The sequence below is a fragment of the Petromyzon marinus genome, chromosome 31, assembly GCF_048934315.1.
Source record: "Petromyzon marinus isolate PM22_M1 ecotype Great Lakes invasive population chromosome 31, UKy_Petmar_22M1.pri1.0, whole genome shotgun sequence".
Lineage (NCBI taxonomy): Eukaryota > Metazoa > Chordata > Hyperoartia > Petromyzontiformes > Petromyzontidae > Petromyzon > Petromyzon marinus.
In genome coordinates this window covers 10172780-10192608 of record NC_133697.1, presented here as the reverse complement: position 1 = coordinate 10192608, position 19829 = coordinate 10172780, and the positions used below count along the sequence as shown (strand labels likewise).

Genomic DNA, 19829 nt, shown 5'->3' with positions numbered 1-19829 from the left:
TTTTTTCTGGCAACAACACTGAAACCTTTTTACAAGGATTCATGTCTGCATTAACCACAAAACCTGCAGTCAAAATGCAAACAAAAAACATACTATGATAATATATGTGCATTGTCCTTGAAACTGATTGGTCCACACCAAGGGATGGTGTGGGACGGTGTCGACCAATCAGTTTCAAGGACAATGCATATATTATCATAGTATGTTTTTTGTTTGCATTTTGACTGCAGGTATTGTGGTTAATGCTGACATGAATCCTTGTAAAAAGGTTTCAGTTTTGTTGCCAGAAAAAAAAGGGGGAAAAACCCTATTATTATATTTTGGTACTGGCAAAGGAGGTCTAATGATGATGACGGCACTATTCATCTTGTTGCTGGTGCAGTTTTTGCTGACCGGATGGAGACCAGAAACGCGCCGCACACTTGAAATCCCGGCGGCAATTCACCTCACGAGTTGATGGCACGGGATTCGAACTCAGCATCTTGGCGATCGGCTTGGGCCATTCTGAATCCCCCCGAGCCACCCCGGTGGTCGCCTCTCCTACGGCGCTCTCTAGTTTCTTGAACTCTGACCCCATGACCTCGGGAGGGGCCGGTGGCGGGTGGGGCAAGGGGGGACTCACCACTTCGTCTTCCTCGTAGGGCAGGTTGGCGCTGTGGTGGCGCATCACCAGGATGGTGATGATGAGGTAGAGGATGGCGAACATTGTATGCAGCCACAGCAGTTTGTCCCTGCGCGGAGAGGTCAGCCGTGAGAAGCGGATGGAGGAGGGGGCGGGGGGTGGGGGCGAGCGGGTGATCAAAGTGATGGAGACAGCCGTAGTGAGACATTTTGGCACCCGGGCAAGGTGCCATCATCTCCCCCTCCCCGCTCCAACAAAAAATTTGACCGCCACTGCCCAGATTCATTTCAAACGATTTGGCCCCACGCTCTCGTGGCGTCTGCTTTGGGAGGGGCGCCTGGCGTGACCACCCTGCTTTTTGTGCGTACGTATTTTCATGTACGTACATATTTGTGTGTGTTGGGCTATATACACACGTGTGTGCGTATGTGTTGTGTGTGGATGCATGTGTGTGTGTGTGGGGAGCGGTGGCGTCGCGGTTAGCAAGTTGCGCTACGAACCTGGTGACACGGGTTCGATTCCACTCACGGTCGACACCATTGACGATTATCTGAACCGGTCCTGGGCCTCCCCTAGGCCAACTCAGCCTCAAATGAGTACCTGACACGGTGTGTAAACATCGCCACTAGGGAGACAAAGGCGGACTGGCGTGGTGCTGGCGCACTCACCCCCTCGTGTGCCACGCCGGCCTTCATAGGCGCTCGCTAACAGCACTTGCCCAAAAGGTCTGTTAAGGCGATAGGGAGGATCTTTGTCATTGTGTCTTTGTGCTGTGTGCGTGTCCGCACGTGGTGCCTGTGCACACATGCATGTCACTCACGTGGACTCCAGGTTGCCTATTGTGGTGCGACCGAAATTGGTCGGGGAACCACCTGCGGCGTGACACATGGGACAGAACATCAACCATCAGGGCAGTGAGTTCCAGCAACTGGAAGAAAAAACATCTGACATATACACCAAGGGAGGTTAACACTGATAGTACAGACAGATTCAGAAATCCACCGCTGATCTGCCATCTCCTAGACACCCCGTAGGAAAGTATTTGACCGCACTCTTGCCACACCGGTCAGGCAAGGAAGCACAGACGCGGGAGCAAAGGAGTGCAGTACAACAATGGATTTGTTAGCACTGCCCTCTGCGGCCCACCGCACAACCTAGTCTACCTCTTATACATGGTGGTTACCCATCCAAGCACGATCTAGGCTCATCCTTTGCTTAGCCTGTGAGAGCCAATGCGAATGGACTGTTTTAGGGTGATGTGGTCGCAGCAAAGCACTGAACCCATAATTGCCAAGGCTTGATTTCTCACGAAAATGTGTGTTTTACTGCTAACGTGGAGCAGGTGACACGACGTGACTAATGGTAGCCACGGCCATCGCCGGAAGTATACACTATGTGGTGTGCCAGACGTGGAAACACTTCCTGGGTCGCTGATGCAGACAGCAACCGGTTGAAATTAAGCCCCGCGCGCAAGAAACGCACGTGCGTGTGTATGCATGTAAGGAACGGTAGTGCCACGACTCACACCAGTGATGATTATCGGAAAAGGTCCTGGGGTTCCCCCTTGGTCGACTCAGCCACAAATGACTACATGGAGCGGTGTGTAGTAAACATCGCCATTGCGGGGACAAAGGCGGCCCCGGGCGTGGTGCTGGTCACCCACCCCCTCATGTGCCGTTCCGGCCTTCATTAGGTGCCACTCGCTAGCAGCACTTGAGGCCACACAGGGGATCTCTGCATTGGCCTTTGCATGTGCCACAGCGAGAGCGAGGCTCTGCACGTATGTCTGTTGCACTTCTCTCTCACACCGCAGGCAGCCACCCGTTGCTCACCCTGCAGAGTGCCTGAGAAGTTGACGGGGAGGATGACGGCGAGGGAGAGGATGCAGATGATGATGAGGAGGGCGATGATGTGGCGCTGGAACGAAAGGTAGTGCACCGCGTCGATGCCGCACTTGTGCTTGATCTCCTCATCCCTGAACGGCGACAACACGCGCGCACGTACGCACGCACACGAAGACAAAGACCCCCGTTATAGCATCCACAGACTTTTGGGGCAAGCGCCGTTCGCGAGCACCTTTGAAGGCCGGCACGTCGCACGAGGAGGTGGGGTGGCCAGCACCACGCCCAGCCTTCGTCTCCCCCGACGCTGATGCTTATACAATGAACCAGGTATTCATTTGAGGCTGAATCAACCTTGGGGAGGCCCAGGACTGATTCAGATAATTGTCACTGCTGTTGGTCGTGAGTATAAATCGAAATCGGGTTGCCGGGTTCGTTCGCTGCTCCACTTTCGTTAACCACCCACACACATGCGCACACGCAGACAAACAAACGCTTGCACATGTACTTGCAAAAGCACACACACGCATGCACATTTGCGCACACACGCTCGCACATGCACGTGTTCACATACAATAACGCACGGAAACACTCAAGTGCACGTGCACACATGTACACAAAGGCACACACATGAACAATGCGTACGCACATATGCACACAAATACCACCACGCCGAAATGCATGCACAGTAACACTGGGACTCGCACCGAAATATTACCGAGTGATTTGCACAGCTGATGAATGAACGGCTCTATCCTATTGTCAGCAGGCATGTAACTAACAAATCATTGATTCAACAATTTAAATAAATGGTCACGTTCATGATACAACCGTCAAATTGTGTGTGTGTGTGCGTGCATGCATGCGAGGATAAACAGCTTGGAGCAGCGGGGTAGCTCAGAGGTCAGAGCATTGAGGTCGGATCCTGGGTTTGAATCTGCGTCACTGCCGCACGGAGATCGAACTGGGTTCCTCAAGCGTAGCGGAGCGGGTTGATGGTGTAAGCCTGGTTACCGGTGACTGCACAAAACAAGCTGTCAGATTAATTTGGTTGCTCACTGAATTGTTGCTTAAAATGCTATATATCTAAGGACACGGAGAGAAAAACACATTGTCCTGCTGTCGTGTGACAAACAGCCTCGCAGCGTGGCCACTTGAAGGCTTTTTGTTTGAGAATTCGTGAAATTATTTTCTTTCTATTTAACAGTTCTCCCGACACGTGGGTCGCCCTACTCCGAGAGATTTCCGAATGGATTCACGGTCTCGTGACGTCAATAGCACAATTTAAATAAATCGGGGAAGAGGGAGAGCGCGAACGAAGATTTGGAAATGAAATGACAATCGTGATCTGTGATGCCGAATCGTTAACATGTTGCCTTCTTTGCAAATAGGGCCCTCACAGGGTTAAACTGTCAGGGTAACAGCTGCGAGCAGAGTGTTTTATGCGGCATTTTCACACGCAAAAAAAAAACGGAGTAACGAAACACATGTGTGACAAAATTCAAGCCATGTCCTAACAAGACCCTCCAGAAAAAATGTTTAGCTTTTCCAGGATAAAGATTTATTTTAAAAGTAGTGGGGTTTTTTTTCTCTTACATAATAGTCGCGTCATTTTATAACACAAAAAACGCTCAAGGTTTATGACTTTTACCTCACAAAATATAAAAGTGAGTGGCAGAAAGTCAGACGGTGAGTGAGCGACCACATCACTCTGTCATTGCAGTTGCTTTAAGTAACATAATAGGGTTATTTGATGTTCGTTTTTCTCCATTCAACATCGTGATAATTTTGTTCGGACTATTTTGAAAGGGATGCAAAAAAAGTTATTTTCTTAAACATTTGACGGCTGTTTAAACAACTCGGGTTTTTACAAGGTCACACGCTGTAAAATAAACCACCGCCACCGCATAAATCCGGGACGTTTACTGTGAACGGGCAATCACTTTCCTCGCAATTTTTTTCGGGTGAAATTCTACTTTTTTTCCCCCCCCCTTTCAAATTTCCTAAAAACAAACACCACGATGAATAACCCTGTCGCGATGCCCAGGCGAGAGAGCCGCAAACGTTCGGTACCGACACGCACAGCGCCGCCGCTTACTTGATCCTGAATATGGCGGTGAGCCAGGAGCAGAAACCCTGCACGGGGGGGGGGGCGGTGGAGGGGGCAGGGGGGTGGGTGGGTGGGCGGAGGAAGGGTAAGAAATTAAAAACGCCCGACAGTCGTATAAAGTCCGGTGGGGCAGCCAGCGCTCGCGCGCCAGCGTGCAAACACCCGCCAGCGTGCTAACTCAAACAACGACCTGACAACGGTGGCGGCAGACAGGAATGTGGCACAATTCACTGGGCCACGCGGCTTTATTCACCGGGAGATGCGTGCAAACCCAGCTCGCTGTGTCTGCCACACGAGCAACAACCGTCGAGCAAACCCTCAGCGTCCGGTCCAATATTTTCTCAGCGGGTTGACGGAGTGGTTCGCTGAACAAAGCGAAGGGCTGACAAACGTGCGTCTGGTCACGCGCTCAGAAGAGTCAAGCGATGCTTCGGCACAAGCGTGTGTATGCGTATTTGCCTTTTTTCAATGAAGAATATGTGCGAGCGTGTGCATATGTATATTATAGCTGGCCAAACACTCAAATATATTGGACCACAGAGCATGGGCAAATGTTGGCACCAGTTCTGGCTGCCCTTCCCAAGCACTTGTCTGTGGCTTCACGTCGCCTCCGTGCGGAAACTTTGCACGGCACAAATTTTCCAGCGCAATTTTTGCTTTGGATGACACCATTCTATAAAATGTAATCGTTATTACCTACAACCACCACTAACCACACGATGATGCACACACGCATAAGTAATTTATGCAACTGATTTTAATCAGTGAGTGAGTCACTGCAACTACAACGTCGTTTAAAAGAGCTAGATAGCTGAGATTTGGCACTCCTATAGTCACGTCTTCTTATAAGTAGAAAATATACAGATTAGAACATTTGAAATTATTTCCACATTGTTTTCAGGATAATTGTTTTTTAACCTTTCCATTTTTTTTACATCGAGGACGTACCCTGGAGTGGAGGTTGCGAAGCTGAATTGCAAACATCAAATAAACACACTTGGCACTCACAACACATGCATAGAATCGTGTTTGTGAGAACCGATCATTCCCGGTTATATATATATTTTTTTTCTTTTGCAGAGCATGTGCGACGGTACGTTAATGTTACAACGAGGCTAACGGAAAGCACAAAATTGTACAAACAGGACCTGAAAATAAATAAGACTTTAAAAAAAAGTACCAAATCTTGAATAGAATCTCTGGGCGGTGGGGAGGTGGGGGGATGCGTACCATGGCGTGCCTCACAGGGCTGCCCGTGATCCACCCCCACAATCATTCCATGACGAATTGTCGTCGTCCACGGCCGTGATTCTATTCAAGGCTTTTATTTTATTTACATTCTACCAAAATCTAGCCGCCTCTAAACGGCTTCAGGAGTCAAAGAAAGCCCCCCCCCCCCCCCATTGCATGCAACGTACAAGAAACTGACAATCGGCGATTCGCGAGATTGGACAATCGACATTAAGCTACGAATCGATGTGTTTGCACGCCCGCAACGTCTAGCGCGTACGGATCGCGAAGCTGGCGATGGCGTTCGTGGATTGGAAGGTTTTTTTCTGGGCCAGACACCGCTCCGTGTGCCGCCGCCAGCCTCGCACGAGGGGCCTCTCCGTCTCAGAGCAGATTTAATTTTCACGCAGGATGACGAAAAGCTTTCCATTAACACATGCGTGCCGTAACCGAGTCCCATTCATCACCCAGAGGGAAGGGCTGAGAGCGGTGTGCGGTGGGAGTGAAGGACAGCAGAGGAAGGAGCCGGGACAGAAACAACAACATCACACAGGCGCGCACCCAGATGAAAGACAACAACAACAGCTGCCATTCCACACTAAGTCGCGGTGACGTCACAACAGGGTTTGTGCCAGGCTATGTGTACTTTAAGGTCACGTGTAGTTTCGAACGCTCGCTGACAGGAGGTCACGGGACAGATCCCGATGTTATGGGTTGACTGTCTGTCTGACTCAGTCAGTCAGACGGAATGCACACACAGACACACAGACACACACGTATCCAGACAGAAGACACATATGCATGCACCCAGACAGACGACACACGCAGACACACACACACCCAAACCCAGACGGAAGATGCAGACATATGCCACGCACCCAGACAGAAGGCACACAGACACACACATGCATGCAAGGCACACGCAGGCATGCACAAACACAAGACCCCCATATAACGATAACACTTTTGGGGGAAGTGACGTTAGCGAGCACCTATGAAGGCTGGCACTACTGCACACAAGGGGGTGGGTGGGGGCCAGGAACACGCCCGGCCACCTTTGTCTGCCTCGTGGAAATATTTACACACTACATCAGGTATTCATTTGAGACTGAGTCGACCTACAGGAGGCGCAGGATCGGTTCAGATAAACGTCACTGATGATGGCTGCGAGCGGGACTCAAACTCGGTTCCTCGGGTTCGTATTGCAGCATGCTAACTGCTGCACCAGCACTCCCCACACGCAGACACACACACAGAGACACAAACACACACGGACATACACAGTCTCACACACACACAGACAGATATAAACAAACACAAACACACAGAAGTGATTCATCATGCACTGGTAGTGGGGGTGACAGGCGCGCGCACAGGGAAGGGTCGCTGGGCTGGTGGTTGAGGAGCGATGTCAGAGTTGGGTGGGGTGGTGAGAGCGATTATTGTGGACTGGGACGGGGGGGGGGGGTCAGTGATGGCAGTGAGGGGGGGGGGGCGCATGGGAGGGGGGGGGCTGAAGTCCTTGTTCGCAGCCAAGCGTCAAAAACCCGGCTGCTCAATTAGCACAATTATAACCGCGGAACCCCCAGAGACCGGCGAGCACGCACCCATAGATTCCCTCGCTCGTCTGACACATTAATGATGCAAAAACACCCACTCGCAAACGAGCGAGCACCACGATTGGCGACTTCCCCGCGCGGGGCACATCTCACTCCCACGCGCGCAGCTGCGTCACGAGCGCACGAGGGACGCCCGAATCGCCCCGCCGCCCGACCCGCGCCCATAACCCACAGGGCGGCATCGGCTCCCCGCTCGTCGTTTATACCCCCACTGCCCGTCACCCGAACTTGCCCGTCGGTTTTACCTCGTCCGCTTGCTGGTCCCGACCGGTCCTCGATCCCCCCCTCCCCTCCTCCTCGCTCGCTCGGCCAGTAGCCCGCGCGTCCCCGCTCGCCCGCCCTCGTTGAGACGCTGCCCAAATGGCGCCACGCTCCGTTACCGCCGCGCAAAAAACGAAATCGCAAACGGACGCCAGAGGTTGGATGTCCGTTTGCGATGTCCGCCTCTTGTCGCTGACAGTGCACGTTCGGTTACAGAAGCGCGGGAGGAAGTGAGAGGGACCGATTTGTAACGGTCCAAGCGTTTCTGTTCTTACCGGGTCATAAGACGCAGTTACATTTCTTGTTGGCGCAAGTTGAAGAAACCAAATGAAGATTGCATAATTTTAAACGCCCCGCCCCCGCCCCACCCCGACACCTGACGTTTCGCACCGACGGGAAAAAAATCCCACTCAGTGAAGTGATTTATTTGGGCTGGATTAACTTAAAAGTGAATTTCAGGCATCTATTACAAACCACAACGGGTGGTGGGGCTCACCACACCACGGCACTCTCATTTAGCTCACCCTAACGAGGCGACTTCACGAGCAGCGACGGTCGTGTCCAATGCCTTTAGCGCCACCGTACATCCTCGGCGCTCGATTATTATTTTTAAAAAACGTAATTTTACAAATTCCCACGTCTGACCGCGGGCGTGCATCGCCAATTCGAAAACGAAGCCAATAAAAAAAAAATGGCAAAGTGCGTCTTCGTGGCTCACTGCACAATTACCTGGTAACGAGCGATGGCCAATTGGAAGGCAATTATCAAATGCGTACAAATAAACGGCTTCCTCCTCCCTATCCGTCCGGCGAGCGATGCGGCAGTGGCTGAATTAACGACCGAAAAACCACTTTAAACAGGGCCTGCCTGCTGGGAACTCGCAAAAAATCGGGACAGTTAATGCTCCTTAACATCCGAGGGAGACACCGCACTGACGCGCGGCGAGAAGGCAACGTTCAAAGTAGCTCGCCCCCTGCGTTCTGGCACTTTTCCCATCTTCAGTTGTTTGTAATTAATGCATTTTTAATGAGGGGTTGCAGTTTAATTTTATCCTTTGATTAAACAATTTGAGAAAGAGAAAAAAAAAACCCCGCCAAGTTTTTTGAATTTAATTCCGCCCATCCTTTTTCAGTTAGCGGCTTTGCGCGCGTGTACACGCAGTATGTTGCGCGCGAGCCTCTCTACCGGACCCCAATACTTCTGCTCTGGATTAAATTAAAAGGAGCAATTTCAACCGCAGCGGCTTTTTCTTTTCTTTTTTAGCAGATTATCTCTTCTCAGTGAGCTCCCAATGCCGAATCGTATCACTTTCTCCAAATTTGGTCACCCCTCGCCGTACAATTCTGGGCGTATTCGCACAGATGTGTACACCGCTACGCACTGGCCCACCAAAAAAGGGTAGAAAGCTGCATTTTTTGTTATTTTTTTTTTGCCGCTAGTGTGCCCGTGAGCGCGTGTTTGTGTAAAAAAAGATTATTTTTTCCAAAACACAGAATCGTTCAAACATCGACGCCCACTCACGCGGCGATGACGATCGCTGCCCCGCGGCGAAAGCGCGCAGATTTCAAACACTGCCCTTGACGAGGTCGATAAATAAACGAAAACAGAGCGGCGGTGACGGCGATGACGATGGTCGTGACGGTGGCGAGCTCTTCAAACTAAACGCTCTCAAAAAGCTTTCACGCTGCTTGAGGGCAATCGCCAACAACATATCGCGCAATGGCAAGCGACCGTTTGATTGCAAGCCAATTCTCAGGCCCCACGCTATGCGGCGCATCGAGGGAAAGTGCCTGCTCGTGTCGCGCGGAGCACGTGCGCGTGCAAGCGAGCAAAGACGGAGCGGACGAGACGACGAAATGGAGGCAAGCAGAAAAAAAAGAATCGATCCTGAAATAGCGAGGGCTCTTTGAATCGCCGCCGAGGTTTTGGAGGGGTGCCGTAACGTTAAGGTGCCTGCTCGCAAGCACTTGCACAACAAACGCGCGCGCGCGCCGAGCGATGATGAGACGACGGTGGTCAAGTGCTACACCGTTTGGGTTTGAAGTCATGAATTTGGGACAGGGGCCAAGTGGCTGAGAGGTCACAGCACTGAGCTGGCGATGCAGAGTCCCTGGGTTTCGAGTGCCCGTGATTCGAAAGCGTGGAACGAGTCGGAAGGCCTCAAAACCTGGCTACCGATGACGGCAAAGAGTCAATGCACTCAATTTAACTTCTCGCTAAATTTGTCTAAACTTCTGCGCTCACAATTGTTTAAACGATAGTTTGAGTGCCATGCGACTTGACACTCCAACTGTGGGAAAGTGTGACCCCACCCGCCCCCACCCCCCCGCCCAATGCGTAAGCGATAAAGAGGCCACTTGAGATAATTTTTGGGAGACGTCCCATCCAACGATTCCGAGTGCAGCCATTGTCGTACACAATTAGCGCACAGCTCTGCGAGATTTCCGAAATGGGACTTTCCACCTCACAACGTCTTGGCACGGTGGCAACAGCGCGAAACTGGGAGGAATGTGGGAAAGGTCACGAGGGGTGCGGGGGGGCGGGGCAGGGCGAGTGGCCCACCTTGTCCTTGCTCTCGTAGTCGGTGACGCTATTCTGCGTCTCCAGCTGGGGGCGACTGTTCCTCTCCTTGTACAGCCCCGTGAAGCTGTAGAATGCAGAGAGAGCGAGAGAGAGTGAGAGAGAGACACCGCGAGGGCATAAGCAAAAGGGATTCATCAATATTTTCCGGGTCGCCGGTAGACCGGAGTAAGATGATACATAAGCAGTAGCCAACGGCCATAGCGAGAGGTACATACAAATGTGGACATAGATATTCAGAGTTGCTCTTCCAGGCAGACCTGGCTGTCATTAAGCAGCGTGACAACCGCTGAAAGTCGCCGGGCGTACTATCGCCGACGCTCAACGGTGAACTTTTGCCTTTTCTCAATCACTAAAGTACAGAGTGATGAAAGAGAGCGGGAAAACATCGTGAACTCGTGTCCACTGCTAGCGTTCTCCAAGAGCGCGATTCGCACTCGCAGCGCTCTTAAGCCAGCGGCTGGATTCACACAACTTAAGACGTCGATTTATAGCTGCTACTCAATTCGTATCCATTACGAAACAGAGAAGTATGGTGTGCATGCAGGGATGATGCAACATTTGGGGGTCGGGAAAATGCTAATGAAGTGCTGATGGTGTCATTAATAACTACAATCTGACGCTCACACTCACTCTTACCAGTTGAGCAGTTGTTTGTAATTTAACTTGAGCACTCGAGTGCATCCTTGTTTACACCTGTCATCGATTTTAGGTTCGCACCGAGAAAACACGACGACCGGATGATAAACGTGCCGTAAAAATAATAGCTTTTTTATAGTCGTCGTCGTCATCATCATCTACGTACGTACCATCAGGCATATCCTTGAAAGGACAAAATGGTATCAAGTAGCGCGACGCTTGGTTTTTTTAATCGACTCTGAAAAGGTGTTTAAATTGGTGAAAAGTAGTGCGGCGTTCCAATCTCTCGCAAAGCGAAAAGCCTTAATATAAAAATACTATTTACGGACACAATCAAAACGACTTGCAAACAAGCAATCGCAAACACTGAGATCGCACGAAGATCGACAAAATACGAGAGGAGTTGGGCAAGGGGGATTCGCACTCGCCAAAGCCGTTTCAACCGCACCATGAGAAGATATTTAAAAACAAAATCCTTAATTTAACCAAAACAACCTCAAGGCCTTATTCAGGCAAATTCCTTTTCTGTCGGTGCAATTTTTGCAAGTGGGCGAATAAACCGGAGTGCCTGGAGAAAACTCACGCAACTCTTAAAAAAAAACAGACTCGTGATAAAACCGGAGTAGAGTGGAAAACACTTAGTGGCCAAGAAACAACTAATTATAATGTCAACTTGTAACGCGCCACACAGAACTCTTGGGCTCTCGGAGAGGGAGAACGCGACACAGAGGTGCGAGAAAACAAAAAAAGGCTGAGCCGGTGCCAAATTTCTCCCCAAGCTCTGCGATCCTCTATATAGTAAGGTGTTATCGGCCAATTAATGAGTGTAGTTACAGGGGCAGTGCTGTTTTATTACACATTTTGCATTAATACCACACAGTTGTTTTTTTTTTACATTATTTGTCAGGGGCGGAGCAAGGATTTTGACTTTGGGGGGGCTGACTTCAATATTCTGAGATATCCAGTGTATGTTTTCTAATGGGCGCCACAAATATAGAAAACTAATTTTATTGGATTTGAACGCGGAGTTTATTAATAGGTCGGAGCCGCTGATGTGGCTAATAAGTTCGAAAGGCTGCCGCTCAAGCAGCCTGCAGGGCAGCACACAAGGTGGCAGCCTGCAGGGCAGCACACAAGGTGGCAGCCTGCAGGGCAGCACACAAGGTGGCAGCCTGCAGGGCAGCACGAGGTGGCAGCCTGCAGGGCAGCACAAGGTGGCAGGCAGCATTTTGCAGCAGCCGGATATCCGGTTATCCCGATTACCGACTTTCCCAAAATTTCAGGGGGGGGCTCAGCCCCCCCAACCCCCTCTGTGGCTCCGCCCCTGTTATTTGTACATAAGTGTTACTTACTCTTCCCACTGTCAGGGTCATCTTAGATCCAGGGCCTAAAGTTCAAAAAACACATTCCGCTTTCTCTCATTTCCCGTGTCCATATCTTTAAACGTCAACCCGTCGTCTTGGACGTCATGCTGCCACCATCGTTCTCAAGCCAAAACAGGCGGCCTCTTTGGTGCACGGATAATCAACTTGTGCTCAATGCCACGATTAGTATTAACGTTTCCGTGCACGTCACAAAAGTGTTTCCGAAGCTATTCGGTTACAGCGCAGCAGAGTCGGTGTTTTTATAATTTTTCTTTGTTTTCCGCTTGACCGATTGGTCGTATAAGCTATCAGTTTGATCCCAGGGAGGGCAATTTGTTGGGAGACTATTCACCCCGTCACTCGATACCTACCTGGTGGCAGCAATTTCTGAAATTGGTTCGGCGCAATTTGGGCCAGCTCCGAATTTTCGTGATCAAAGCCACCCTCCTACCTACGCCCGCTCGGCCACCCACGTCAAAAACGCGAATCAGCCGGGGGCGCGCGAGATGCGGATAACACAGCCCCCCTTAAGTGACGAACTGCTATAGATGATACATGTACAAGGGGGGGGGGGGGTATTTCACCACAACGCCCGTGACCAAATCACCCGGATCACGCTGGATCTATTCCAATCTGGGAAGCTAATCGGGGTTGAGGCTGGATAGTGCTTGGATGGGTGACCGCCACGAATAAAACGGGCGGTGTAGCTTGCCTGCCTGCCACGTTATCAGCAGAGAGCTGTGCAGAATAATATATGGTTCTGTTGTAATCATGCTCCAACGTCGTACGCTCCCCCCCCCACCATCCCAGTCTTCTTCGACCAACCCTGACCAGCGTGAAGTGTGGTCAAACAACCCTCACCGCCCGCACAGCGCGGGGAGGCTCTCGCGCAGCAGTGGGAAGATACAAACGGGCTCTTCGTGTCACGTCTACAATTTGGAGAAGCGTCGTACGAAGCGCTGCCGTTTCACATATTTAGCTGCGTGCTCCTGAGAATTGACAGGTGGCCCTAGATCGTTAGAATCACTTGAGGCGGAGAGTTGCAATAAAGGTAGAGCGGCAAACGTACTAGTTGTAGTCCTTCCATCGGCCCGCGACCAGAGGCCTGCAAGAGACGCGCACACACGCAAAAGACAACGCAGCGTCAAAACACAGGTCGCTCCGAAAACGGCAAACGTCCCCCCTCCCCCCCCCGCCCCCCCCGTGGAAACAACCGAGGCCCGGGCCCAAGCACGATAGTCGCTCTCGGAGTTCGACTCCATTTGAGTTGTTACACGGACGACGCCACTTCGCTGGATTCCCCGGCTCTTGTACACGGGAGATCCGTGGTGCCGCGCGAGCACGGTGGCAACGACAGCAGCAAATAAAGAAGAAGCGACACAAACACACGACGGGTATTGCAGAGAACGAGCACAGCGGGCCCCTCCCCCCCCCCCCCTCAAGGGATATTGCAACACAAACGAGGTATTCGACAGTCAACTGTATTAAAGTAATTTAAAAAGCGCAGCGACTTCCTCAAGTCTGCGGGAGGTCACTACATTAACCACAATGTAAAAAAACAAACATTTTTGCGATCAAATTGAATCGCGACATTTCATTATCGCAAGGCTTGGCACATTTGTGTGTGGAGTAGGAAGGGGCTGGAAGGAGAGGAGGGGGTGGTGGGGGAGTGCTCATTGCACCCCTCGAAGTCGCCCACAGGCCGCGAGACGTGGAACGAGCCCTCGGTGCCCCTTCCAACTAAAACTCTCGACTTCAAAACGCTTTCTTTTTTTCCCACTTCACTCCGTTTGAAATAAAACTCCACGTGGCGGCATCTGTAAAGCCGCTGGCGGCGGACGCAGGTCCGGGGCAAACGGCTCGTGGCTCGTCTCTCGCCCGACTCGAAGCGCGGTGGCCCGAAACCGTGGCCGGTGGCAAGGACGCTAACCGGGAGGAACGTGTCCAAAAAAGACAAAGATCCCCCGTATAGCCTTAACAGACTGTAGGGGCAAGTGCTGTTAGCGAGCATCTATGAAGGCCGGAACGGTACACGAGGGGGTGGGGTGGCCAGCACCACGCCCGACCGCCTTTGTCTCCCCAGTGGCGATGTTTTTATCCACCGCACCAGGTACTCATTTGAGGCTGAGTCGACCTAGGCGAGGCCCAGGACCGGTTCAGAAAATCGTCACACTGGTGTTGGCCGTGAGCGGGAATCGAACCCGGGTCGCCAGGTTCATAGCGCAGCGCGCTAACCGCTACACTACCGTCCACACACACACACACACACGGCTCGCAATGACGACGGAGTTATTTGTTGCGATACCTTTTTTGTTGTTGTTTGTGCTTTTTTGTTTCGGTGCCATTTCTTTTCTTTGATTATTCATTCTTGATTTTGCTCGGTAGTAGGGTTTTCATAACAATGTTTTTTTTTATTTTAGTTAGATCGCCGAAGTATAAATGTGTCATTAACCCGCCACCGCTCGACACAGCCAACCGGAAAGGTTTGTCATGTAAACAAAACATTCCGATTAGTTACTACTTCAGCCCACCGGTGTGTTGGAGAGTAAACCCACAACATTTACAGTTTGATTATGACGTTTCGCTGGTAATTACATCCAGGATCATCAGGCGATTTTGCCAGAATTGTACTTAGGCGATCTAACCCAAAAAATCTTTATCATAAATAATATTGGCCGTGAAAGCCTAGGTGTCAAACTCAGTAGGGTTTTCATTTGCTGTATTTGGGATTTGGTCCTTATGCATAATTCATGTACAGCGTTATGGGATGCTATCAGCATGAATGATGCTATATAAAACGAACGTGTTTTGTTTATTACTATTATTGATGGCGTTTCCCACTCGATTCACATTCACGCTCCACCGCGCAAATGCCCCATCGCAAGCGGCGTGGCCCACATCGTCACAACAGATTAATAGTGAACGGAGTTTGCTCCAGGGTTTAATACACATACAGGGTACAGGGACTCCTCTACTTACGAACATTCGACTTATGAACTTTCAGAGACACGAACAAACCTGTCCGTATATCCAGTTGCCTTTTCGGACCGAGAGCTTTAAGTTCAGCCGCCACACAATCGATGGTGGTGGCGGCATCTACATCTGCAGAACCAGTGGCATCTACATCAACTGGAGATTATACAACTTTTAAAACTATTCCCCATTTTAGTGTACATGCCGCATAACATGTTTGGAATTGACAGGAGTAAAGTTGGAGTTTTGAAGAAATCGACTTACGAACAGACCTCTGGAACCTAACTCGTTCGTAAGTAGAGTCCCTGTATCATTATTGATGATCGTGATCATCATCATGGTCATCATTTGTCATCGGTCGGCTATAGTCAATCCACTGCTGCATAAAGGCCTCGCTCCGAGTCGTCGCCACCATTACGCCTAGCATCTGCGTAAGCTTCTGGAGTCCTCTGCCCAATGGGTATTCTTTGGCAAAACATTTTCTCCAGGCTGTCTTCTTCATTTCACTGTATGGATCCCTTACTTGCCTTCAAGTCTTCGAGGGGAATATAATTTGTAGAATATGAAAATGCATTTGACTCGGAGGAAATGAAAGCAAGCCATCCAAGCCCGGACAAACCGGGGGAGGGGCATAAAGAAATATAGAAACAATGGAAGCCGTTTACAAAAATGGAACAGCAAAAAGAGATTGCATGTCCGACAAGGTGACACGTCTTGGGCAAGTCATTCAAATTGGACCAGCGAAACAAAGGTACAGATATGAATGTAGAATAATCAACCATCTCGGTTGATGCTGACGACACATCGACAGTAATCGACTCACGTGTCTTTGAATTCGCAAGCACGAGACCATGGGCTGCTGCTTAATTAAATTTGTCAAAACGCTCTTTTGTTGCTGTAATAACGTGCACACATTTCAGGCTGCAATGAACACAAATAAAGCCTATTTTTACTCTCCGTCTTGGGAAATGGCAACAACAAAAATCTCTCTTACGAGCTTCTTACTTCGGCCGAATTTTTTTTTTTAATTCACCGCACAAACCTTTCATCACGGGGGAAATAAAACAAAACGGCAGGACGACAACCTGGGTGAACCACCAAAGCGAGCTGTCGGGCTCGCCGGGGGAAAAGCTCCGTCATCAATCTCGCGAGAAAGGGGGGGGGGGGTGCAGAAACAGGCGGCCGTCCCTTTTCAAACAAGCAACGCGCGAGGCCGGGCCTTTGGGTAAACATTTACGGAGCGCCAGCGGGTCCTGGAAGCGTCTGCTCCTCGCGACACGGGGCCCCCGTCGGATCCTCCGCGTGTCGGAGAGGAATGGAAGGACCCCCCCCCACTTCTCCCTCAGCCCCCCACGCCACCACCCCAGGCTCCAGGATCCTATTTCAATTGGAGTACCCCTCCTCCCCGTTCCCCGCCCCCCACCCCCCCCACCAAACTCACAAAAAAAACCCCAAAAGTGTTTTGGCGAGCACCGAATATTTGTGGAAGACGTTAGAGAAGCCCCTCTCTGAGGTTGTTGAAAGGCAGCCGACCCGACGGAAACTCTCGCTTTACAGAGAGAAAAGGGTATCGAGTGTTAAATTGAGGATAATCGTCCGGAACGCGTGGGGGTTTTACTGCTGCTGCCCTTCTCATTATTACGCCGGACTGACCGCCCGCCTGCCACGAGGGCGAATCTGCGTGATACCATAATGGGGGGGGGGGGGGGGGGGCATATCCCCCTCCTCCCTCCCCCACCGGGTTCAATTCGCGGTCACGGCCGATATCAGCGCCGCCGAGTGGTATTCGAGCCGATTCTGCACCCTCCTCCAACACCCCCCCCCCGCCCCGCCCGTCACCACCCGCCCGACCGACCGACGCTTACCAACGCCAAGTATGGCTCAAACAATCCCCACGACCGACGCAGCCCTCGTCCGATGTTGGATCGACAGACGGCTGCACATTACAAGTTGGGGCAGGAGCTTCGTTGGCTGTAAAAAAAACTTTTGAGTTCGAACCCAAATGCATCTACTTGTCACGGGTGCGTCACAAAACCATCGATTCACAAGTCCGCGACAGGCGCACGAGTTCACACGACGCGCAGAGAACGCCTCACACTCGCATCACTGCTGCGGGGGCCGGGAGCGATTCACAACCTCCTCCCCCCCCCCCGCCCCCCGCATTCCCCTCAGGGGAATCAATGAACAGCCACGATTCCTTGTCGAGATTGATTTTAAAGCAATCAATTCTATTATTTAAAAAAAAATTGCCGTGATTGTCACAGCAGCCTCTAGCGGCCGCAGGGACTCACAGGAACCCTCCTGGCAACACAACGGCTCCTACACGTCCATGGCATTCAATGGCGCCCCTTTCGTGCGCTTGAGGATTGGCTGTAATCAATGAACGGACAGATTATTATACACGCCCCTAGTCGTCGTTGCATACGGGCGCCTTTCGACGGAAAATCGCGTGAGGAAAACGTTGCCGAGCGCTCGCCGGCCCTCCAACGATCCGGGGTTGAAGAGGGCAAGAACAATCAGCCCGGCTCAATTTGCACAACAAGGGGTTTTCGGGGCAAAAGCTGAACCCGAAACACGCGGCCAGGCCGTACAGATTGTTTTGGGACCGAGCCCAATTCCTCCGTTCGTCCACCTTAGCGGGCGGCCTCCTGTCTGCGGACTTCTCCTGGGAATTAAATCGTCTTCTTCTTCTAAGCCAAAGGTCCCATTACTGCATGGAGGACGGCTGCACGGATTTTCTTTCTGGAACAGCTTCTTTCGATTAAACTATACGATTCTTATTTTACCAGATAAGGCCCACTGAGCTACACAGCTCTTTTTCAGAAGGGACTTGGCGACGAATGATAGCTCAACGAAGTGGCTTATCATCACGTGGAAATTTATAGCAGCCAAATACTCTAAATGCATGTTTATAAATGTGGAGGGGAAAAATGGAGGATCCAGAGAAAAATCCACACGACCATGGGGAGAGAGGCATGCTAACTCCAAAAATAGAGGCGTCAGGGTTGGGATTGAACCCACGACCTCCTGCATACCAGGCGAGGTAGTTCACATCTCACCACTGTGGCTCCCAATTCCGCGCCTCTTCTCTCATCACGTCCACTATCTTCATTATCTTGTTCCACCGATATCCTCCCAACTCACCCCTCGGTCTCCCTCTTCTCCATAGCCCTTATCATTGCATCTGTTTCGTCTCTTTATCTCTTATCAAGAAATAGAAATAGAGAGACAAAAATCATGCAACTCGAGAATTTTTACGCCGGGGTGTAAGTCTTCATGCACCGTTCACTCGGCTGCCATCAGAGCATTCCTGCTGCTAGCCCTATAAATGTTGGCTAAATGGTGAGTGGTGACACTGCACACTGAGTAAATGTATCGGTGACACTTAAAGCGTAGGGTTTCGTAGTCAATGCAAAGACCCATATTTGTTTTTGGTTTAGGCCACGTGGTTGATAATTTTATGCCAAAATTCCTGTCAGTGACCCTCCACCACCCGACGGGATTGTCACCTATACACGGATATTATTTATACGTGGCCAATGTACCGATCAGATTTTGGCCAATAAGGTTCCTCACCAGAATGTGATCAATACATTGCCACGTTTAAATAACATCGTAGAACTAAAAAGAAAGCACGTGGTCTCACGCAATAAACAAACATGGATCAATGTCGTCGGCGTCATCACGAGGCAGCATGACGCATTTACACACGTGCTGGCCACGCGAGTTGCCGTCGCCTCGTCAGATCTGTCGCTGCCCTCTCTGCTGTGGTCGTTAAGATCCCACCGTGCCGGGTCTCTGTCTACCGCGTCTTCCCGTCTACTCCGAGGTCGTCCTCTTTTCTGTCTTCCGTGCGCCAGTTTCCATTGCGTCAGCTTCCCCTGGTACCTTCTCTTCCCCTCCTCTTCTAGCCCATGAATTGCCACCAGAACACGCTCACGTTGCGACCATAGCGCACACCATGGAGCAGCTCTCTACTCGCTTCCGTTTGTGCGTCCGCGCGTTTATCGAATCCCGCGAGCCTTCGCGGAGGCCCAGGACGCGTGATGAATAGCGACGGGTTCTTCATCATCATTGTCGTTAACAATTCATATCGCGCCTCCCACACAGGACATCCCGGGGTGCCAGCCTATTCCTCTGTGAAAAAAAATAAAAAGGCTTTTTTCAAAGAAGACCTCATGCCTAATTGATGAGCACACAGCAACGGCCCCCAGAGGAACAGAGCGGTGGGAAGACGGCCCAAGTCGTCGCGGGCTAATGATCTTCATTACGCAAAAACCCGTCATTTTGCCGTGACGGGCAATTCCGTCTCAAGACAACAACAACAAAAAACCAACACAGCGGCGCTTTCTCAACGTACCGCTTTGCGAGCGTCTTGAAACCGTCGCGTGATACAAATAACAGACATTCTTTACGATCCCAGAAGGACATTTCTTAAGTCTGAAATTGCTCCGAAGGAAATGCGGCAATTTCGGTTTCCACCCTTGATGTCCGATAAGATTCCCAGCAGAGCCTCTACCCCCCCCCGCCCCCGCCCCGAGCAGGGCGTTCCACAAAGGGGCACATCGAGACACTCGGAGAGGGTCCACA

At 51.0% G+C, this 19829-nt stretch overlaps 1 protein-coding gene across 3 annotated transcripts in view; it reads right to left on the bottom strand.

Moving 5' to 3' along the window:
- LOC116947816 (mechanosensitive cation channel TMEM63B-like) overlaps nucleotides 1-19829 on the bottom strand; it is a 99372-nt gene that overhangs the window by 40359 nt on the left and 39184 nt on the right. For all 3 annotated transcript variants that reach the window (XM_032963992.2, XM_076071078.1, XM_076071079.1), the window contains 6 exons: nucleotides 13336-13371; nucleotides 10246-10330; nucleotides 4562-4599; nucleotides 2455-2597; nucleotides 1443-1494; nucleotides 623-731 (listed from right to left, as the gene is read on the bottom strand). In XM_032963992.2, the coding sequence (XP_032819883.2) occupies nucleotides 623-731; nucleotides 1443-1494; nucleotides 2455-2597; nucleotides 4562-4599; nucleotides 10246-10330; nucleotides 13336-13371 (463 nt within the window). The remainder of the gene's footprint in view (nucleotides 1-622; nucleotides 732-1442; nucleotides 1495-2454; nucleotides 2598-4561; nucleotides 4600-10245; nucleotides 10331-13335; nucleotides 13372-19829) is intronic.